The sequence below is a fragment of the Eimeria acervulina genome, genomic scaffold (assembly GCF_000499425.1).
Source record: "Eimeria acervulina Houghton genomic scaffold, Eah_scaff62, whole genome shotgun sequence".
In the NCBI taxonomy this organism is placed as follows: Eukaryota; Apicomplexa; class Conoidasida; order Eucoccidiorida; family Eimeriidae; genus Eimeria; species Eimeria acervulina.
This window is the reverse complement of record NW_013549686.1, coordinates 49,643-71,537: the sequence shown is the minus strand read 5'-3', so window position 1 is coordinate 71,537 and position 21,895 is coordinate 49,643. Positions and strand designations below refer to the sequence as shown.

The 21,895-nt window shown below is 50.5% G+C and overlaps 4 protein-coding genes across 4 annotated transcripts; 2 read left to right on the top strand and 2 right to left on the bottom strand.

Moving 5' to 3' along the window:
* Nucleotides 1-413: 413 nt before the first annotated feature.
* EAH_00011600 (hypothetical protein, conserved) lies at nucleotides 414-2,855 on the top strand (the record flags this gene model as incomplete). Its single annotated transcript, XM_013394837.1, has 7 exons — nucleotides 414-574; nucleotides 920-1,310; nucleotides 1,429-1,573; nucleotides 1,691-1,725; nucleotides 1,913-1,951; nucleotides 2,309-2,570; nucleotides 2,725-2,855. 7 exons carry the CDS (start codon nucleotides 414-416, stop codon nucleotides 2,853-2,855), a joined length of 1,164 nt encoding a protein of 387 aa, XP_013250291.1.
* A 267-nt stretch (nucleotides 2,856-3,122) lies between these two features.
* On the bottom strand, nucleotides 3,123-15,274 carry EAH_00011590 (hypothetical protein, conserved; the record flags this gene model as incomplete). The annotated part of the gene is made up of 25 exons (XM_013394836.1): nucleotides 3,123-3,253; nucleotides 3,456-3,971; nucleotides 4,110-5,327; nucleotides 5,438-5,767; nucleotides 5,988-6,380; nucleotides 6,521-6,762; nucleotides 7,066-7,154; nucleotides 7,329-7,762; nucleotides 7,883-8,126; nucleotides 8,324-8,571; nucleotides 8,702-8,789; nucleotides 8,946-8,989; nucleotides 9,115-9,852; nucleotides 9,967-10,048; nucleotides 10,355-10,390; nucleotides 10,504-10,772; nucleotides 10,963-11,367; nucleotides 11,792-11,923; nucleotides 12,122-12,259; nucleotides 12,396-12,612; nucleotides 13,254-13,346; nucleotides 14,430-14,489; nucleotides 14,663-14,876; nucleotides 14,980-15,044; nucleotides 15,188-15,274. The coding sequence occupies 25 exons, from the start codon at nucleotides 15,272-15,274 to the stop codon at nucleotides 3,123-3,125; spliced, it is 6,513 nt and encodes a 2,170-aa protein (XP_013250290.1).
* A 133-nt stretch (nucleotides 15,275-15,407) lies between these two features.
* On the top strand, nucleotides 15,408-17,251 carry EAH_00011580 (prefoldin subunit 5, putative; the record flags this gene model as incomplete). Its single annotated transcript, XM_013394835.1, has 6 exons — nucleotides 15,408-15,437; nucleotides 15,897-15,963; nucleotides 16,262-16,362; nucleotides 16,584-16,748; nucleotides 16,886-16,980; nucleotides 17,089-17,251. The coding sequence occupies 6 exons, from the start codon at nucleotides 15,408-15,410 to the stop codon at nucleotides 17,249-17,251; spliced, it is 621 nt and encodes a 206-aa protein (XP_013250289.1).
* A 630-nt stretch (nucleotides 17,252-17,881) lies between these two features.
* On the bottom strand, nucleotides 17,882-21,360 carry EAH_00011570 (hypothetical protein, conserved; the record flags this gene model as incomplete). The annotated part of the gene is made up of 5 exons (XM_013394834.1): nucleotides 17,882-18,868; nucleotides 18,992-19,450; nucleotides 19,553-19,939; nucleotides 20,223-20,643; nucleotides 21,248-21,360. The coding sequence occupies 5 exons, from the start codon at nucleotides 21,358-21,360 to the stop codon at nucleotides 17,882-17,884; spliced, it is 2,367 nt and encodes a 788-aa protein (XP_013250288.1).
* Between the last annotated feature and the right edge of the window lie 535 nt (nucleotides 21,361-21,895).

Genomic DNA, 21,895 nt, shown 5'->3' with positions numbered 1-21,895 from the left:
GTTGGTAGGCGAAATGCTGCTCATATGGATTTCCTCTTTTCATTAATTACCTGTTCATTTTGAAAAGAAGACGCATTTGCTGTTGTCAGGTCATTAAAGATAAGGGGAGAATCTGCCCGGCACTCCGTTGCTTTGCCAGCATCCACGCCTCGCTGTTTCATCTTGTGTAGAAAAATGGTATTTGCTTACCCTTCGCTCTTTTATCTTCTGTCTTTAGCTACTGAATGCTTATGCATCATTTATTGTTTTCGTTGCCCTCCTAGAAACGCTCCTCTAGTGAACCTCCTCTGAGCCGCGGCCGCTCGCACCCGCCGTCTCCTGACCCAGGGGATGACTGTTTTTTCGGCTTTGTTGTGCTGTTGTTGATTGCCTGCTTATCTCTCTTCTTCTCATGCATGCACTAGCGGTCGCTTATGCTGGTGTCTTCTCAGGAGAGTGCATGCAGTAAGCGCAAACCCGCCGTCCAGCTGACGAAAGATCAAGTGCAGGGCGAAGGCAAGCAGGAAGAACAGCCAGAAACAGAGGCTTCTCTGGACCTGAAGGAGGCCGATGCGGAGACCCTAAAAAACAGACGGTACTTTCAGTCCTGAGAGTTGAGGGATGCCTCTCCTTCCACAGTTACTGCAGCACAGCGGCTGCGGCGGCGGCTGTTGTTGCTGCCCTGCCTGCAGCTTCTTGGGGCCACTGGATCACTCGTGCCGCTGCTACCGGTTTTGCTGCTGCTCTGTCTGCAGTCGACTGAAAATCGTGCGGGCGCATGCGCCTCCTACATCTATCTGCTCGGAGCAGCAGCCAGCGAAGGCAACCGCAGCAGAGAGCAGATTGCAGCAGGTGGGGCCCCTCCCCGAACGGCAGCAAATGCGCATATTTTCGTTTTTTTGTGTTTGGGGGGATATCTTGATGCTCCTTCGTTTTTCAGCGACTTGCTTCTGCAGACACCTGAACCGGCCCCACAGACGGCGGAATCCCCTGCAACAGGTGCTCCAGCGGGTGCTGCAGCAGGTGCTGCAGCAGGTGCTCCAGCACCCGCTGCAGCACCTTCTGCCGCAACTGATGCTGAAAAAACGGCAGCTGCTGTAGCAGAGGCTGCAAACGCATCGATAGGAGCTGAAAGTGGTGGCATCGGCGCCCGTTCAGCTGCCGGTGATGGTGCTGCTTCTGCTGGTACTGCTTCAGCTGAAGCAGCTCCGGCAGCAGCGCCCAACGGAAACACAGCAGCTGGCAGCAGCAACAGCAACGGCAGTTGTGGAGGCCTCTTTGGTTCTGTTTTGAAGGGGACTTCGGCATTTGTTAGCCCCTTTGGTTCTCTTGTGAGACACCACACTAAGTTTCCCGTTCCACTCTCTGCGGTATTCTGCTGCTGTTTCGCTTTCTCGCGAGGCCATGTCTACTGAGTGCCTTTGCCACTGCTGTGTGCATTCGGCGTAGGGAGCGGCAGGCAGCTCCTTCCTACTGCCTTCTGCTGGGGCTGGTGAGGGCACTTCGCTCTTCAAAGGCTCAGGGACCGCCGCGGCTGCCGATGCAGAAGACGGAGACGCACCTCCACCGGAGGAACCCACGGTCGTCACAACCAGTAAAGAGCACTATCGCATGCAGCAGGAGCAACAGCAGCAGCCCGGTAAATAGGGTTGAAGCTGAACAAGAGAGAGGTTCTGGGTGTGTCATGCGCTCTGCTTTGCTTGATTTTCAGCCGTCGACAGCAAGGAGGAAATCATCTTTACAGACGTGAGGCGGCATGTTTCTATGTTTATTTTTTCTTCTTTTTGTCTTTCTTTGCTTGGGGGCAGGCCTTGGATTTTGTGACACGTTTGCCTTTCTTGTTTTACTCTTGCTCCGAAGTGTTGGATTTAACCCGGTTTGCGCTGTTGTTCTGCTATAAAATGCAAGCTTTTGCGAGTTTTCTTTGTTTCAGCGCGACTGCCGCATGCAGTGCTTTGACCTGGAAAACAAGGTGTGGACCCCCAAACCGCCTCTGGACGGCAAAGTCGACTTCGTTGCACCCAAGGCAGGTTCCTGCTGTTTCTGCACCAGCTGTAGCTACTTTTAGTGGATTCTGCTGCGCTTTATTTTCTCTAGCTACTGTGGCTGCTGTTGTTGAGGTGGCCGCTACCATTGGTGCTGCTAGTGCCGTTCTCGATGGTGCTGCAGCTGTGGCTGTTGAAGGCAGTTCGCTGAGGTGCAATTTTTTTAACATATGAATATATGTGGGGCTGCAGTAAGGCCGATGCATGGTATCTCGGATATTATCTGTGTAGGAAGCTACAGATTTTAATACAATTCTTTGCGTTTGCTGATTGTGGTCGTTCAGAAGGGAGAAGAGGAGGGGCTGCCCAATGCCCGTATTCTGTTTTTCGTCAACCGCACGGGCCGTCTGCGACTGAATTCTCCGGTGTTGCCGTCAACAGTCAAATTTAGACATCCTGTTGAACGTGCAGCAGCTTCTGCTGCAACGAAGGCGACTTCGCCAGCAGCTGCTGCAGCGCCAGAAGGCGGCAGTGCGGATGGAGGAGCTATGGAAGTACCAGTAAAAAAGAATACAGTGGAGTTTACCGGACTCAAAATCGATGCAAGTTCGTCTGAAGCGCACAGTCCTACAACTTGCGCGTCTACAGATCTTGTTGTGCTTGCTCGATTTAAACTAATCGAAACTGCGGTGATATTCCTTACCACCCCCAATTTGTTCGGCGTGCGCTACCCGATTGTGTTGTCCCTTTGTGGTTGCAGAAGACGCGAAAGATACGACGTTCTACCGCATCCGTTTTTCGAATGATGAACGCGCTGCGGAATTCATTGCTTTGGCGAATGCCAAGCAAGAAGAAGCTGCCAAAGCCGCACAAAACGGCAGCACCAAGTAGTGCAATAAAACACATGCGAAAGAGCCGCCCGTTGCAGATGCTGCCGATAGAGGCATCGCGTGGGCGAGGTATTTTCTGGGGCCTCTTTTCACGATTCATTCAGAACGCACTCCCAGACACCTTAAATATCGTTTTGGCAATCCAGCTCAAATTCGCAGAAAACGTATTCGTACCGAGCAGTCCGATTTTAGTTATCTAGCTGAGCTTACACCCGTTCCAAAGGGCATGCCTTCTGGTAATTTCGAGTTCTTGATATCACCCTGTCGTCTATTCCGTCTTCTGCGGGTAGCGGACGTAGGCACGGGGGAGGCGCAGCAAAAGCTCTAGGGAAGCACTTCCTAGTTGACGAGTGGATTTCAGAGCCTTGCGCCAGATAGTGTACACAGGGGAACGCGGGTCTGCAAAGCAGCAAACAGAACACAGAGGGCACTTCGTGAGCGGGACTTTGCTGTGTAGCAACGGTCGAAGTACCATCGTTTTGAGGGTGAAGCGATTCGCTAGCCAAAGCTGTTGGTGGTAGTAACGCATTGGCAGATACAGCGGTTGTGGTACCGAGCAAGTGCAGGGCATTTCCTCAGGAAGTCCCTTTCTGGGTCTTACGTGCCGCTTTGTTGAGAATTTCGATGAGCACAACGGCAGGTTTAAAAATCGAGGGTCGCGAAAGCAGCGAGAGCGGATCTGCGAAGAAGTACATCTGGACTAACCAGGCCTGCAGATTTGATACGCCGGGGCCCTCTCCAGGAGTGAATTCTGAAGTGACTTCTTCAGTCATTTGGGTTCGAACTAGGTTTCTGATGGCCTCTTCCGCATCATCTTGTTCAGCTCCGGCTGCTTTGCTGAGAAGGAAAGTTGCGGCGAGTTGTACGGCCCTTATCTGTAGCTGCTCCAGCTTTTCGTGAAGCCCCTCTTTGGCCATGTTTGGCGTTTGCAGCAGCTGTTCCAGGAATCCAGTGACCAATTCACGCACAGTTTCGATTGCCATAAATGGCCGCTTCTTGCTGACTCTTTCCACTGCCTTCTGCAGCCGCCCCCGGGCAGCTGCAGAGGCCTCGGAGGAAGCTGTAATCCCCAGCAGGCGCATCTCTACGAGCTGGTCCCACAGGTGATCCACTAGAGCTGCAGAAAGCAACAGAAAGAACAAACATGGGTTCAGGTACCGTTCGAGGGGTCCACAAGGATGGTCAAAGTTCGTTTGGCTAGTACATGCACTTTCAGCAAATGTTCGTGAACATTCTAGCTTGCCGCATAAGTCACCTTGGTCTGCAGATCGCTGGACTAACTTGGCGTTCTCGATCCCCATGCGGACAAAGTAAGAGAAAAGTCGTTCGGCTTCCAGCATGTCTTGTTCCACCAATAGCCTAGAGCGGAGCTCAAGCCAGAGTGGATGGACGCACAGTTGCTGTCGGGCCTCGTGATTTTTTTCGAACTGTTCAGGTGCGGCCACGGGATTTGCGGCTTCTCCTTTTTCTGCTGCTTCAGCAAATGCCTGATCACGCGCCTCAAGTTCATCTTTCAGCCAAAGATCCGCATCTTGTTTGCATGCAGCACTTCTGACGGCTAAATATTCTGTTCTCAATAGGCGTTTCCACTTCTTGCGGATGTCGTTCAGGGCCTCCTTTACCGAGGAGGGCAAAAACAAAGTCGAGAAAGGGGTCCTTTTACCGCTTGCTTCCGTTGCTACATATATTGCTCGGCCCTCATCAACAGGTCGGCGAAGTGCCTGTTTTCTGCTTAGTTTGTTTCTGTCTAGCCGCCTTAAACGCTGCACCCACCTTCGCTGCGTTTTCCACGGCATGCTAAGGACAGCAGTAGCCAGGTGGTCAACGAATCGGGTGGATACTGAGTTAAAAAGGCGAGATGGAAGTTGTGCAACTGAAACTATGGTGTGGAAAATAGAGGTAAATGCCGATGAATGAGCCTCAAATAACGAAAGCTGCTGCGTAAAATGTTGAACAGCAGCCTTCGCGTTACGCAGACCTTCTTCATCTGCCTTGATGGCCATCTCCAAAGCATGATCGCCAGCGTATTTCCGCACTGGTTCCCTCCCTTCTAACTCCGAAGATGCGCTAGAGGTTCCGGAATGTGCGGTATTCACATTGAACTGAAGTGGGTCAGTCCACTGTTCACTGTCAGCTGTGAGCTCCTGTGTTGAAGTGTCTGTTTTCTCGAAAGATGCGTTGCCATATGATTCAGTTTGTTCCGGCATTTGCATATTCTTTGTTTGTGATTGTTCTTCGAATTCCTCTGAGCTTCCATCATGCGCACTGGATTGTGTCGGCTCTTCAGTATAAGCAGTTGTTGTTACGAAATTCTCCGTAGATCCCTCTCGCGTGCTCACAGCAGCCATGTTGGATGCCTCTAGGCGTTCCATTACATCCTCTGCGTCCCCCAGCTGGGTTAGCATCGACGTTATCATGCGCAGGCGGCTTGCTCCGTTGACTGGTATGGTGTACGAGGTCCCTGAGCTCTTATCTGAGGAGATAAAGCAACAGATATTTCACAAGGGCTGAGGTACCGCTCAACCGTATCCCAGCCACTCGACCGAAAATGAAGGGCTACAGCGTTTGATTGGTCTGCCTCACCTTCTGGAGTGCACTGCAAGGGAGAGGCAATAAAGTCATCTCCCACAGTCTCAGTTACCAAACCCATAATTTCCAATGCTTTCATCAACGGCGCGTGCAGCAGGAAGCCAGCAGTCAGCTCCGTTTGCCGGCTATCTTCCCTGCGAGGTTGCACATTTTTTGCTGCACTAATGAGCGACTCGAAGTCGTGGAAATCAAGCTCTGAAGAGGTTGCCTCCTGGTCAATTTGGAAGTACAGGGGGAGTTCAGCTGTAGTCAACACCTCGCGCAGCTCTTCCATCTGCTTCAAAGCTGCTTCCCGCCTTCTTTCATGATTCGGATTTGCAAGCGCTGGGATGGCCAAACTGCAGAAAAGAAGCAAGCTAGCGCGTCCAAGTCGAGGGTGGTGGAGCTTTCTTCCAGCTGCAGTATCAAATCAGACAAACTCAAGGCCACCTTTTCTCTTATATCTGTCCGGAATGAGCTCTTTGCAGTCAGTAGGGTCTCAGTACAGCAAAGTGTGGGCAAGATTATTATACGCTAGGCCGATGCGTTCGGCGTGCAGTAATACCGGTAGCCAGCGGAAGGCTCTCGGGCGCAATGTTGCTCAGCAGTCCGAGGGTCCGGTGGACAGGTAGTTCCACTGGTGGATCCATTGAGGATTTTTCCAGCAAAGCCACTGCATCGCCAGCTTTGAGGACCAGCTTCATTCCTGCCTGTTCCAAATACGCAAGGCTTCGACGGGTAATGAGGTACTCTCCCCTGCTTGCTGATGTGGGCTGGTCCACGAGGGAAACGAAACGAGAAAATAGGCGGGGCAGATGAGAGCCAACAAACGCTGGAGCGGACGATGCAATATTAATGAGCGAAAGGTATCCCGCACAATGCCTTATATGACGCCTGTATGATGAGCCGAACTTCGTTTTGGCTGTTTTCAGCTGAGCTTCGAGCCGTTTTATTAGCCCTGAAGGCACAACCAAAATATTTTCCATTCAAAACATTGGTATTCCTCCAACATTGTCGTATCCATACTGGAAATATTTAGTTTGAAGTTGCACTTTCCAATAGCTAATGTGCGAACTACTAATGCAGGTAGATGTTTACTTCTCATCGCAGGAGACGGTGTTGGCATCATTTTAATCTGCGTGATGACCTCCGCTCCTCCAGGCCGACCCATCATCGGAACTACTTCAAACTTCATCAGGGTGCGGATGCGTGTAAAAGCAGCTAGGGTAGTGGGGTGAAGGAGTACTCTGCTAGGAAACAAAGCTTGGTCAGCAAAGGCCTCCACCGCAGCTAAGTGCAGTGTTCGAAGGAATTCTGAACCTCGCAGAATATTGAAAACGCTGAAACGCACAAAAATAGTGATGAAGGCGTTAAGTTCACTATATGCCAGAAAACGTCTTGAGGTCAGCGCTCTTCAGACAGAAAATGGGCTGAAGTGTCGTAGTCTCCGTGCTTACCGGATTCCGAAGAATCTTTTTGCTGCTTCACTCCTAATCTTGTGAGCCATTCTTCCTGAGCTTCTACTGGCGCGTTTTTTTAGAGTGACGAGCGAGCGTTTGATGGCTGCCCGAAATGAGTCTGCCTGCTCGCGATTTTCACCTTTTCTTGGGGGTTTCGCATTTAAGTACCTTTTCCAAGAATACCTATTGGTTTTCTTTGCCTTGCGAAGAAGCTCGGTCACATTGTGCAGATACTTGAACACAGCATTCTTCTCCTTCTCAGTCGGTTCCCCCTGCAAGGCAACGCGGAGAGGAGTTCAGGAAGACTGGCTTTCTTCAAATTATGCGAGGTGTCTGAAATAGTAACGACTGAAATTGCGCGCAGGTTCTCTACAGCTTGTATATGCAGGTTGGCGTAGAAGGCGGAACCCAACTGACAGCGTTAACTTTGGTTTGGGTGGACATACCTGCTGGCGCTTTCCCAGGAAGCGAAGTAGTGCACATTGGATGGTGCCGGCATCTTGAGCAGCTAAGTTGGCGGCGCCAGGTTCGTCAAGGCTGTTGCTAGCTTGCGAATATAATTCTTCGCACCAGTCGGCATAGAGGGGGTCAGTAGTTCCCTCCTCGTGAGCAAAGGCGTCACTGATTGAAGGCCTGAGAAAGCCGTTCCTCGCGAGCTGAGGCGGCGCTGCAGAGTCTACCGAGCTTTGGAGGTGGTACAGTACTGGAGTGGTTTTGCTCCGCTGTTTTTTTGCCGCATATTCGTCCCACAACAGTACCTGGAACCTTCCTAACATGCTCGTCAGACCAGTGACATTCTTCTCCGCCATGTTCAAGGCCTCCAGTCCAACAGTGGCAGGGAAAATCAGTGCCAAATCCGACAGGCCAGCATTTAAGCTCCCTACATACAACAGGAAAACAGCTTCTCGGAACACTGTACAGTCACCAGTTGTGTGGGTGCACATGCTTCCGCTTCCCATGCTACTAAGAAGGCGCTTAAAAGCACTGTGATGGGTCGCACCTGCCGTGATAAAAGTTGATTCAAGCGACCTAACCAGCAGTTCGAGGAGCCCATCGGCCGACAAATCAAGGGAATACAGAGCTTTTCGCTCTTCGACCACGTATTTCTCCCTGTCAAGGTGCATTCCCGAAGAAAGATGGTGCTGCACATAATCCAGATCTGTTGGGGTCCAATCATTGAAAAACTCCTCCCAGCTCCTATCGGTGTAAAGCATTCTTTTCGTCGCCACAAGGAGGTCTGCTGCCTGATACAAACAATCAAAAACCGCATGCTTCTTTGGTTGGTGCGGAGCGCCTCCTCTGCGGGCTTCCTGCAGGTCTATGCATGGTCTACCTGCAAGCCACGGCCTAATTAGTTGTAAGTCTTCAAAAATGTTTTTCGATGCAGCTCTTTTGATATCACCATTCACCCAGTCCGTGAAGCAGCGATGCACATAATTACCATGAGTGCATCGATGCGAGGAATGCCTTTAGCCCAAAGGGCTGCTTCTATAAGGTACGCAGCACTTTCGTCGTTATGCTTTGCCCTCAAGATAATTCCAGAGTCGACCATGAATCCGTTAATGTCCGCATGGCCTGGTACTAGCAAGTGGCCTCCCACGTCTTCTTGCTTGTACGTAGCGCTGAATTTGATGAATTCATGTTCCGGCGTGCACAATTTCTTTTGCATCTCAAGCGTGATGGGAGGTTCTGCGGATGTGCAAACCAAGACAATAAGTAGGCTGCGCTTTGCAAAAGGCAGTCCCTTGTTCACTCAGCAAGAATGGCACCGCCATATGCTGCGCTCATGAAGTTCATTCTAGTCATTGCTTGTTAATACCTGGCCTAAACACTTTGGTATTTCCCGAATCCGTGGTCAGCACAAAAAGTGCGCCGTTGTTGAGGCACTGGAGGCGAGTCAGCTTAAACTGAACAAGCAAGCATCCTCCATACAAAACAGGGCCATTCAAACAGCACCCAAACCGGTGATCTCTGCGCTGTATAGGATACACAGCCTCTCTGAGGACACGTGCAAGCCAGTAGGCACGCTGCTGTCTCCATCGGCAACATGTATGTAGACTCACTAGCTTCCTAACAGCTCTGCTTGCTGCGACCTGATTGGAGGTCACTGAATGCAATCGCACAATAGCGCAGCGATATTTAGTAGCAAGGGCCTGCAGGGTGGTCCGTAGTGGTGCAAGGAGAGCTCAGAAGCCTGTTAGGGAATTCATGTGCAGGCCGCAACCGCATTACCTGCTAGTTCAATTGTTGTCAAGTGTTCCTTTGAAACAGGGTCTTCTTTTTTGTCTTCTTCCTTGCGCTGGGGAAACAAGTGATCTACTAGGATGTCAAGACCCCACCGAGTTCTCCTTCGAAGACCTCCTAAGGTACGGGAACGATAGCGAAACCACGCTGCATCTTTAACAAAGAGCATAAAATCATCCTTTAAGTCCTGTGGAGATTCAACCAGTTTCTCATCAGTTCCAATGGAGACGCCAAGATGAGCAGCCAGTACAAACTGCAAGACAGCAAATCTTGCTTTAGTCGCTTCATCGGTGTTGAAGCACAGTTTCCGATCGGCCAATTTGCACGTATGGACCCTGTCTCGTCCTATGGTAGCCTTAACCATCTTTTCTAGGCGTCCAAAAAGGCTGTCAAGGGCCCCGATAAGCTTCTGTAGAGATCGTCGCAAGAGAGACATCATTAGTTGATCTCTCTTGACCGCATACGTCCCCAAAAGAGTAGCTTCTGTCGACGTGACGGGCTTGTCTTCAACTATCTTGAGTTCTGGAGCAGCCATCGCCAACTCTGGTGGCATTTCCACCTCAGCAAGCGCTTCCAATCGCTGCGTCACTAGGGACAAGTCTTCGCGTTTTCCTTCTCCCGACTGTTGCTGTGCAGCAGCCCCCAAAACAGTTGTGCTGACCGTCGGGGCCTTCTCCGCCGGCCATGGCCTCCATCGGTGCAGCTTTCGCAGCAGAAAGAATGTTGCTGTGGCCAACACAGAAACATAAAAAGCTCAAGCATAGGTTTTATCTTATTGTTAGATGGCTAAGTAATGAGGCATCCCAGTGCAATAGCGTAGGCTCAAAAGGCGACACTTACTAATGCCAACTACTCCGGAAGTAAAATTGTGAACATCCCTTTGCAGCCTCGGCTTGACTACGATATTCGCAACTAAGGAATCCTGCAAGTCAATTGCAGCGAAAGCAGCCCTCAACGTTTCCATAGAAGGGTTTTCACTCCGGTTTATTTGCGCCTCCAGCGAAAGTCTTGCGGTATTGTAGACCATGAGCAGCAATTCCGTAATGTAGTCCCGAAATGCCATCCAGCTGATGAAGTTTAGGACTGCTTTGGACCTGGTGGAAAACGCCTCTAGCCGTCGAAATGTCCCTTCGCACTGCGCACAAAATGAGGCTTCCACACGTAAGGTATGCTAACTCCAGCAGGTAATATTCGATGAACACTGCCTGAGTGCTGTGCAATAACCTACAGTTAATTTGGTTTCTGTCAGCAGAACACCTTGTTCCTGTACACATATGCGCACACTCGCATACACAAACCGGTGGAGAGGTAGAACAACAGACAAATCCCGCCTCAAAGCCATCTGCGTTAACTAGAAAGGTTCGAATGCAGGCGCACATAGCACTTGGCCGTTGCATCTTCGTAACCTGTAAGGTATTCCTCTTCTATTAGCGAAGTATATTCCCTAGCAAAGTGAACAATCCCATTGAGGAAGCCCTGGGAGAACACCTCGCTGGCAAACGTAGTCATGTGTGGCACCGAATTTTCAAGTGTCTCCACACCAACGGAATCCAGCTGCCATAGCTGTGTAAGCATTGAGACAAATTTGCCGCTAAAGGCACTCTTCAAAATCTTAACCCCGTGAGGGTCACTTCGGAGTCGAAAAACTGCAAACAGGCCAAAAGAACGCACGCCATTCTTGGTCTCTCCTGACTTGAGCGTGAGGGGTCTTCCCATGCGTTCATCACCTAGGCATGTTAGTGTCCTGCAAGTGTTCGGCCGTGGACGAAAACTAAAGCAACCGAGATATGCGCTTCCCAATTAGAAGAACAAGGACTATGGAAGCACCGGACTTACGCTGAGTATGTTTGTAGACTGCAGTTACACCCCTTAGTACCTTGGTGCTTACAAAGTTGTAGATTTCGGAAAGGACTGTTGGCACCCCCAATAAGCATGCCACCCCCATTGCTCCGGCAAGGCCCCCGGTGACAGCCAACAGCGGTGGGAAGAAAATGAGATTAAAGGCCCGGAGAAAGTGCTGAAGAACGGTTCCCACTACCCCTCCAGGTAAAAGCAGAGCGGGCCCTGCCATAGTCTGAATCTTCATCGCCATTTTTACGCAGCCTTGGACAAGTCTTAGCCCCGAGGTTAGCATGGGCTGAAGCGAAAGGCCTAAGCTTGCTCCGGTGTGGAGAATGCTATGGGCAATGGTGAAAATCGACTCTGATGCTAACGACTCGAACAGCCCAGCAAAGCCGCTTCCTACAAGCAGTTGCACCACATTCTTAGCAACGAGCTCAGTATGCACTGTTATTATTATGCACACAGTAGGGCGTGCACTTGTGTACACGGCAAAAATCAGACTTGGCAAAAAAAAGCTGTTGCGTGGACTGAAAGCACAGCACGAGTTCAAGCTTGACTCACTTTTTCCTTCGCGCACATTGCAGATTATGTGCTGGATTGCTGACATTACACTACTGTCGCTTCGGATCCTTGCAGAGGAGGCTCCTGAGAATTGTTTTAGTACCTGTACCACTTCTTTGATTTCTGCTTCTTCTTCAGCATCACTTTTTGGATTATCTGTGTAGCATCACACAAGTTGGTGAGAAGTGCTTACCGTTTGCCCGGCTCTTGCAGAGTTGCAGGGAGTGATCTTTGTGAAAACTTTCAGGTATGAGAGACGTACTTTTTCCGACGACCTTTCCAATCTTTCTTACGAATGCTCGCTTTTTCTCAACTTCAGGTAGCAAACTCCCTATGATGAGGTTTGTGACTGCTAGAGACCTCATTGCGGAGTGCGTCAAAACGTAGTTGAAGCCTGAGTCAAAGGAGAAGAGGAAAGGGTAGTTTTTGCATATTAAGGGAAACTTTACCTCTGTGTAGAGTTCATTTCAGGGCATCCCCTTGAAATGTGGTCTACACAGAAGCAGACTTTCGTTTCGCTTGCAACGAAACCTTGATAATGAGATGATCAAAGTTTCGTTGCATCTACCGTCCAACTAGGCCCTCAACATACCAGGTTTTGCCGTCCCTTGAATTGATTCCCTGAACACCTTATGGTATAGAGCCAAAGCTGAGTCATCCAGAGGGGAGAGCCTTAGCTGCACCAACGATGTTGGTGGGATGCTGGCTCCCCTCTCGTCCCACAGTGTGCCTGCGTACAGCACCAGAAGCGCGAGTGCAATAGTGCGTTCATGCGCCGGTTCATGGAGAAGAATTCGCCCACCGCCTCCATGTAAGCAGGTCCATGTGAGCTGAGGGCAACAGCGCTAGATTATGGCTTTGGTTACCTTCAAAACGGGTGAGGCTGCCGCCGGTCCTGTTGCTGTTCGCCCCAATTTCCGGGGGATATGGGGGAGTCCCAGGCAAGTTCGAGACGGGAGAGGTCCATTGTATGGTTCGGGTCTCAGCGAAAGGAGATTGCTGACTCAACAACTCGAATAGAGTTGGGCCTTTCCTCAACAGTCTCTGAATTCCCAAGCCCGTACCTGGCACGGCAAGGCGGTGCTGCCGACAATGCGCAAGGAGGCCACGAGAGAATGAAAAGGCCAAGAGAAAAATTATTGCGCATATTGCGCCGCCTGATCCCATTTCGGGAAATATGAGCCTTCCCGTTAAAACAGTGCAGTTGGTTCATGCTGGAAGAATTGGCATTCCTCCAATAGATCAATTGGCAGGGCACCCAGGGCCCCCGAGGGCATGACCAGAGATCAGAGAGCGTACAGATACTTCCTTCGGAGTCAAAGCACCAGTTAGCCTATATGAAAGAAAATCATTGCAAACTGTCTTCAAAGGCAACCGGAGTTATAAAAAAACTTGGATACGCGCATGTATGGGTGTGTCTCCGCTGCTGTGGCCCCGAGGCACTGGCCCGTTTCGGCGGTCGTAGCTGGAGGGCATTTCACGGCGCTGCTCGACCCACTTTTCCTTCTGAAACACAGTTTTATTAGAGTTGCATATCAGTTCAGAGTATAGCTAGATAATAGCCGGCAAGTGAGGCAGGTGGCTACGTTCCGTTGTGCCGCTCCACCCTGAGCCGCAACGTGCCACTGGTTGACGGCCTACTGTTGCAGTTAGCGAAGCATTCCACAAATATAGGGGGGCCAGTAAACGTCCCAGTAATCATATATGCAATCATATAAACCTACATCCCCATTCTGCCGCTTTAGTGAGTCATCCGTCGGACCCCTACAAGCATTAGGCCCAATGCAGTCCGGGTGCCCTACTTTGCCACGAGGGTACTGTGAATATTGCGTATAAGCACAGCTGGTGAACTTGGTTCGTATGCATAGCACCCAAGCATATGAAATCCAGCAGCTACATGAATGGCCTGAGCAACCGAATACCTCCCGTCTTCAGGCGAGAGGTTTGCGCTCCAGGAGGAGTCATCATGGAATGCGAGGATGCCTGCATTCCCACTCCATCGACAGCCACAAATGCAACATATGATGAAGACACAGTGAACGCCATTAAGGCAAAACGGTTATCCTACTCTGCAACTGCAGCAGAGGATACGGGTGCACAAGTGCTTCGGCCCTCTTCTCGTTCCCGTTCGCTGGAGTGAGGCATACGAACAACTCCACGCAGAACTGAACCATATGCAGCAAGTTCGTCCACGCCGTAAGGGTGTGCGGCACAACTGCTGTGGCCCGTGTCGACGCGCGACAAAAGAGAGGCAGGTCGGCATAATGTGGCCAGGTGCGGCGGCAGCGTTTCACCCTGAATACGTTTGGAATAGCTGCCCTGGGAAGAAGACGGCCTATTCTAAACAGGTATTGCAGACACTCTGAATGGGCTGTTCGAGCAGAAGGTAGGAACTATAGCGACGAGAAGACCAATCTAGACGGAAACCGTGCAATGCTGGTGCTGTTGTTGAACAATGGCCGCATTTCTGTCAATGGGGATTTAGGAATCAAGAGTACGGCGCATCAAAGCTGGGATATGCGTATCTGCGGACAGCATCTACAATCAACTAACTGACCAAAGTTGAGGTCCCTTGTTTCCTAAGAAACAATGATGGACAGCAGAAGCGGAGGGCCTTCCCGTCTCATTTATTCCCAAGTAGCCCAACACCGCCGTCTTACCAATGCAGGAGCCGCGGCGGATCAGCTTGGAGCAGCGGCTTTTATATATTAAACAAAAAGTGCGTTACAAATGCAGATGCACGTAAGCATGGATGTGTACGGTTGAAGTCAGGTTGAAGCAGCTATTGCAGACACTCTGCATGGGCTATTCGAGCGACAGATCCGCTTGGGTAGTCAAGAATTGAGTGTACCGTTCTCCTGTCCCAGGGGCTGCAACAGTAAATCGAACGTGGGTCCCACTGGCAGCGTGCCGTTTCTTTGAAGCGCCTTACACAGAGATTCGACGTCCAGCCCCTTTACCTAGAGAACAAAGACAGCAGCAACCGCAACAGCTTTAACGCACCTCCAAACCAAGTACTTCCATCCACTAGAGTCCACAGTAGCCAGCGGGCCAAGGACTCTAATAGTTGTAACTGCCAAAGGCAATAGCGTAGTGAGAATAACCCATTGGCGAAGTTGTTAGGCGTCCGCACCTCGCCGGGCCCTGAGGCTGACCCTACTGCTGTAAAAGAGGGCTCCGCCAAATGATCATATCTGCGATTGGCCGTGCGACTCTGAGCTCCACTGCCTCTATCTGCCCGGCGGCTGCCTGGTGGAACGTCGCCTCGGGATGTTGCAAGAAGCAGCTTAGCTTCCTCGATTGCTTTCTCAAACGCAACTTGGACAGCCACTGACAGTAGGCGGGTCCTGAAGCAAAGGAAAGGGTGGCTAACACTGGAGAAACTGAAACGAAAGATATTTCACCTGCTGCTGGAAAGAAGAAGTCCTGTGTGGGTAGGTGCCTGCTCACGCTGCAGTGTCCGTTGTAGTGCACCCTACGCGACTCAGATGGTAGTTCGTAACCTCGTCGAGTATCTGAGTTACAAATACAACACAAGCAAACGCAAGGATTTCTAACCGTGCGTTCACTTGTGTGGATGCACGGTTAGAAATCAATCGAGCAGCATTCAGTGAAAATACCAATCAGGGCAAGCCCATTATTCAAGGTTAGCACCTACCGCAGGCTCGTAAGCAGACAGCTTCTGCAAAAGTTGCTCATCTCTAGGTCCGAGAATTTCCTCCAAGTCCAGCACGGATTTGTCCATAGTCATTGGCGCCTATTACCGTTGACGAAGGAGCACAACATTCAAACTAGGACTGCCCTATGGCCACTCCTTCATTTGAAAAGAACGAGGCAATACATAATCATAAACCCCAGCAAAGGTAAGTACCATCAACATGAAGCTCCTTAAGGCCGCATCCAACCAGGTACCAATGTTAGGTTGCCGCCTTGCATCAAGTGAACGTCTTCAGAGCAGGCCGCCTGTTTGTCGAACTGCGTACAAAAAATGTTGGTCTGGATTGTGTCATGGCACTCATAGAACTTATTTCCTAATGAAAGGGAAGAAGCCACTCACGGAAAGAAAAGTATTGCAGTGCCCCCCCCCCGGTGACGGCGGGCTGAGTGCGCGAACAGCGGGTTGTCGATGGGGGAAAACGAGAAATATCAATTTAATTTAACGAGAGCCGTTAATCCCACTACTGGCATCAGCAACTAACCGATTTCTCTTAAGTAACCCTCTACCGAATCCGCATGCAGCCCTGGTCGGAAGGGGACCAGACTGCGAGCCCCCTTCGCTGGTGAATGCCTCGACCTTGCCCGCGCCAACAATATTATGAAATATTAGGCCTTAGAATATAAAACTGCGGCGCTGAAAGCACGACTAGTCACGGGCTTTGGATGCAGTGGCAGCTTTCGTGCTCACCCCCGATTCATCTTCCTGCGCGAAAGGCAGTGAGTTTTGGTGCAGCTCCCAGTTGAAAATGCTTACAGACGATCCCCTTATATTTACAGACTTCCCAGTATTCCAAGCTCCACGGTGTCAAGGCTCCGTGAGCAAGCCAGTGGCTGTCTTGCAAGGGTAACCCTCCACAGTGCGTGCTTGCGAAATATTATCCGTTCTGTTCGCTCTAGCATGGCCAAGAAATCACTTTCGTAGTCATACTCAATCCAGGCTAACTGAGCAGGCAAGATGAAGGAGCTGCACAAACGATTGTTTACTTTGGAAGCTTCTCATGCTTGTTTGCTGCAGAAATGGGGGCTCCTCCTGCTGACACCGTCGAGCAACACATCGCAAACTTGAATAGCCTGAGTCTGAACCAGTGTAGCGCACTTGCGAGGCGTACGGAAGCGGTGCGTGAGATACTGCGACGCGACCCTCAAGTGCATTTCACCTAATTACCAGGCGCGCCCTGTGTAGCGGTTGCATTTTATCCCGTTGCTTTTATCTTTCTAGCAGAGCTCTAGAGGACGAACTGCAGTTCGATTCTGCAGTTTGTCCGCTAGAACTCCGCTATGTTCCACTCCACCACTGTAGCCTCCTAGCCGAGAAATGCTTTCTTTGCTGTTCGCAGGAACTTCAAAATCTATCAAGTCACCTATCGCAACTACGGGTGGCCGCAGCTCGCCTCGCGGAGTCTCGCGAGGCGCTGACGCAGCTTGACTCCCACATGCAAAAGCGAAAGGAGGGGGAAGTAACAGAAGTTCTTGTGCCGCTAACTGGTGCACTCTACGCGAAGGTAGCAACTTACTATATATTGTTGGCATATATACGTGTATCTGCTAAGATCATGGAAAAGTGGGAATTTATCTTTGGAGAAGGATTTCTGCACTAGCTTTAAGACACCGCAGCGGCTTGTTTCTGCCTGGTGTGCAGGGTCGACTTCAGTGCGACGATAAGGTTCTAGTGGATATCGGAGCAGGATACATGCTACAAAAGACATGCAAAGATGCCAAGAGAGATGGAGAGAGGTGAAACTCGCGGTTTTTTGTAAATGTTGAAATACAGCAGTTATTGTGGGGTATTATGGCCCCTCCATGCTGTGGAAATGCGTTGCTTGTCTCTATGGTGGCGTGCAGGACATTGAATCTCGTGTCTGAGCAACAGGGGAAGCTAGAGAAAATGCTGAGTGAGAAACAGAAGCAGCTAGAGGTGCTTGTGGCTACGCTGAACCAGAAGGTATTGGAGAAGCAAGCATCTGCTCAGGCATCGGCTGCTGCTGAAAAGCGCACTGTAGCATAACTTCACGCTGGGGTGGCACGTCGCCGCAACGCAGCCCTCACCTGAAGATAATCTATTTTGCACGGAGTTATAGCTGCCTGTTCTTTACAGCTGTCAGGCCATTTTTGGACGCAAGCTTCGTTCGCTTCGTCCTTTCAATGCCTCTCTTGTAAAGCCAAGTACCGAAGGTACGGAAGGATATGGTTCTTTCGTCACAACTATCCCCCGTGTTTGATATCATGTATGGGTTGTGTGGGCTGGCGTAGCTCATGTGTGGCTGTGTGCCGGCATTCATCTTTCCCTGCCCGTAAGTACATTGGAGATAGTTTCTTGTTCATGGGGAAACGTGCTCACGCCCTCCAGCGGGCTGCCTGGGCGTTGATGCTGCACTGGCCGAACTTCAATCTCTTGTGGGTTTGATTGAGTAATAAAGGTATTGTTATTTACGACGTGCCTATGCTAACAGAGAATGCTTGCAGGATTATAGATAGGGCTGCTGGTGACCCGAGCTTACTTTTCAGTCCCGCATGTGTACTGCCAGCTTCCTTGACGGCCTCTAGCTATGTTGCCACAGTTCGCTTACATACACATACGGGTGCGCGCTAGATGTAAAAAATCATTGGGGGCGGAACCTGCAGTACCGTTGCAAATTTAAGATTCTGAGGCTGCCATGAAGCAGTCCAGCCACTCCGCTGGGAGGGGGCAGGAACAACAGTACGGAGTTTGGGACAGGAACACATCACGAAATGGAACTACAGAGACATACTGAGTCGGAACCTGCATATCCCTGTGCAGGCCTAGGGTAATACCCAGTCTGCACCTGCCAGTGCTCCCTTCGAAAAGGAGAACAGAAGTCTGCTTTTTGACGTTCCGTTTCCCCGCCAACCGATCCAGAGAACAGCTGCCCATTGCACTTGGCTGCTCGTAGGATTCTGAAGTGCCACTGCATAAGAGTTTGCTTTTCGCTGTTAACTGAAACATGGATGGCCGCTGAGCTCCAGCGGACTGGGCTCTGCCATCCGTGACTTTGGTGGGGCGATTCGTGAGGTTGGCGTTGCCACCACACCGTAAGGAGAAGTGCAATTCTTCTTTAAATGCCTCCGTAACAATCGGCTTCTTTGAGAAGAGGTAGAATATAAGCATTCGACGAATTCGCACAACTCCCCGCTCATCTGGGGCAGGCAACTGCACGGGGGATGTGGTCCCAAAGAGACCTAGTTGCAGCAGGCAAGGTTTCTGCTGTCCTGAACCTTGCAGTGAAGGGGTGTCCTGCAGCGAGTCTAGGAACAGCATGAGACGCCACTGATACAATGCTGCAGGGAGCACGAGGTCGTATGGTTGAGGAGGCGGCGCCGATTGGATAGCTTCACCTCCACGGAAAATAATTAGCCCCCCCTGCGCATCTCTTGTCAATGGAACATCAGAATCTTGCCTTCCCAAGAGAAAGTCATTCTCAGCATTGCTTCTGTGTTTCTGTAGAGTTACAAGGATGTCTTCGTTATTAGAGGCTTCTGGTGCGTCGTCGGTTAGTTCATCAACAGGACCAGCTCCGGTGGCAGCTCCCTCCGTGTTCTGACAGGAGTTGTCGAAGGCTTGAAGCAATTCTAAAAGATCAGGGTCCTTCGTCAAAAAACTTCCCTGGTGCAAAATAACAAAATAACTACAACAGCATATTTTGTGTATTTCATTGGCGGCGTGTGCGTGCCAGTCTTAGGCCAACGAAGTGCTTTGAACACCACAGCGGCCTCTACCTGACTTTACCTGAATTGCATCGAGAATGCCCGTCACAAAACAAAGCTTTCCAGCCTCAGCACTAATTTGCTGCCCAGTTTCCCTAGCCAGTTCTGCCTCGAGCAGGATGAGCTCCTTCTCGGCTAAGTACAGTGAGTAGCAAGTACCGCAGACGGGAGACTCGGCTGAGAGCTGTTGCTTTCTTGCCTGGTGAAAAAACAATATTTCCACTCCCCTCTTGCGCATGTGATGCTGAGCTTCCAGCATCATTCGGTGATTCAACATGCGGTTTAGTGACTTCTTGCTGCGGCTTAGTCCGCACATCGCGCAAACCGATGGCTGTGCTAGGGAGATTTGCTGTCTCCGGAGCAAAGCAGTGCTAGCCTTCAAGGCTCCATCAAGGGGTTCATCATCATCATCACTCTTGTCGTCCACTTTGAGCGCAGAATCTACGCGAGGGCCGGTCTGTCTCAATGTGAAGGATTTCACCTGTGCAGTTTTGACGCATCGCAGTCTAATGACTATGCAAGGTGTTGCATATTTTTTTATTGATTTAAAAGAAATGTGTGCTACAAAGGCTCACGAACACACCTGCAAAAAGTACATTTTGCCGTTCCATGCCTTGACGAGGTCCACAACCAATGACTCCAGCCACACTTTGAAGAGTGTCTGAGTCAACAGCGTCAGCTTCCGAGCAATCTCAGAGGCTTCAGCTAGGCTAGCCCCAGATAAGCTAAACACGTCAAATGTGCTGTTGGGGCCCCCGATCGCTTGCTTTGTTGCTCCACTATCTGGATGTTCCTCATTGTAGTCGTATTCGGTGTCGCGTGGCCTCCGGATAGGAAATGAATTGTCGCAGCTGACACAGAACTGTCCAGTAATGTCTAAATTTGCCTCCCGGCCCTCTTCCGGAGTCAGCTTGTTGACCAACGTGAAGCCCAGAGGCATACTGCCTGCGCGCCAAGCGGCCCGCGTCAACTGGCATCGCGAATATTTCTTTCCATGAACAAAGACCTTCAAGAACCACGCACGATCCTGGTTGTGCAAACTGTCACTGCATTAAAAAATTCGGCACGAACACAGCGGCACCCGATACCGTGTGTGGCAGGCACCTGCGGCGAAAGCCAGCCAAATGTATGCCTATCGGACTTTCACCGCTGCAAGCTGCGGTAATATGGACTGTGGTACAGTTTGTCAACGTAGAAAGAACATGAAAAGGGACGTAGTGTTTCTGAGGGCGTCGTGGCCAATGATGACGCACTTGCACAAGACGCTCCGAGGAGGAGTCTGCTAGAAGAGAGCACGTGCTGGGAAGATCGAGTGCTTTCGTAATGTTTTTATTGGCTGCTGCGTAGTGTGGCTGCTTAACTAGAGCTGCTGGTGCAGCCATTGCACTTTCGATAGTACATCTCTGGTTCCTATGCTGCAGTTGGGCACTAGAACGCAGCCTCATTTTGCCGCCAGGAAACCCCGAGGAGGCCAAATACAGCGCCGCATTCTTCTCGAAGAGCTTAGATGCAGAGAAATCCTCCTTTATTATCCATCCATTGCAGGCTTTTTCAGCGAGCGACAGCTGTTGGGAGAAGGAATTGCCCGGATTAAGGGCCTGGGGATTGTTTGTTATGTAATAACACTCCGTCGATGTCGAGTATATTGTGTCCGGAAGCAATATGTCAAGATTTCTGCACAGCCGTTCCAAAAATGCTGGACATTGGCGCCGGGAAGCTATGAGGGCTTTCCACCACCCTGTGGCGGGTTGGGCAGGCAATTCAGCGTAGTATTTAGGGTCGCTATGCGAAAAAGTGAACCGAGATTCAAACTTATCATTGCGCGATTTCCTAGCCCCATCAAGCGCTGCTGCATGTTGCGCTGCTTCCCTCTTGAAGCAATATGCGCTTGGTATATCTCTGTGTGATTTGCTGCTCCATGGCCTTTCGGAACGCTTGTAAGTGCGAGTTGTGCCCGTTTGCGGCCTCTCTTTATAGGGCCCATCCTGGCCAAAGGGCAACTCGTCTTTCTTCCGGTTAGTGTAGTCACCCCGGGTTTTTGTTGCCTCGGATCTCATCGCAGTGGTTTCAGTGGAACGAGCTGGCTTGTTAGTAGGATATTTAAGCAGTAAGCTATAGGCCCGCACATCAATACGGAACTTTGCTGCTCTTCCTGAGCTACACTTCATTGCAGGCCGATGCTCTAACACATGTGAAAAAATAAAGGCCCTCTGTATGATCGGTCGCGGGAGGGAGCACTGGCATGCAAACTGTCTTTTCTACAGCCAGCCCCGTTGACCGTGGCTCTGTCCAGAGCCAGACGCCACATTTTCCGCTTTTAGACCCGCACCAACGAGCAGAAAGGTAGCACTGTAGCAGCGTAATAAAAATGAATAAGTACGATGGAAGCATTTTTTCAGCGAAGTTGATCCCTGTCTCAGCTTAGCCCACAGACAGGGCCACCGAACTGGGTCACTTCAGCTGCAAGTGATTAGCGGTAACTGAAGCTGTGCTTGCTGGTGAAGCGATTAACGCTAAATGAAGTTGTGCTTGCTGGAAGATTTTACAAAAGTGGAAGTAGTGTAAGTATGGAGGGCATATGCACCTTCAGATTTTATTTCAGGATAGGGAACTAGCGGAAAATTCTCCTCCGTCGATTGATCACGGTCCCTTCAAAGTCGCCGCAGCTCGAAGGCACGTGAAAAACGCAGCCTCCACCATTAATTGCTGACACACGAAGATGTTTCTGCATGAATAGCACATCATTTGCACGAGCAAGAAGTACACAATGTCGTATGTGGAGGGTGTGGTTGTTACTTTGGCAGCGAGCTCGTACAGCAGGGGTCCGTTGCTACAGATATTGAGGCCACATTAAGAAATAGTGAGACTCATTACCTCGCCTTGGAATAACTCTATTCAGTGTTTCTGTATGATATCGTTGGCCACA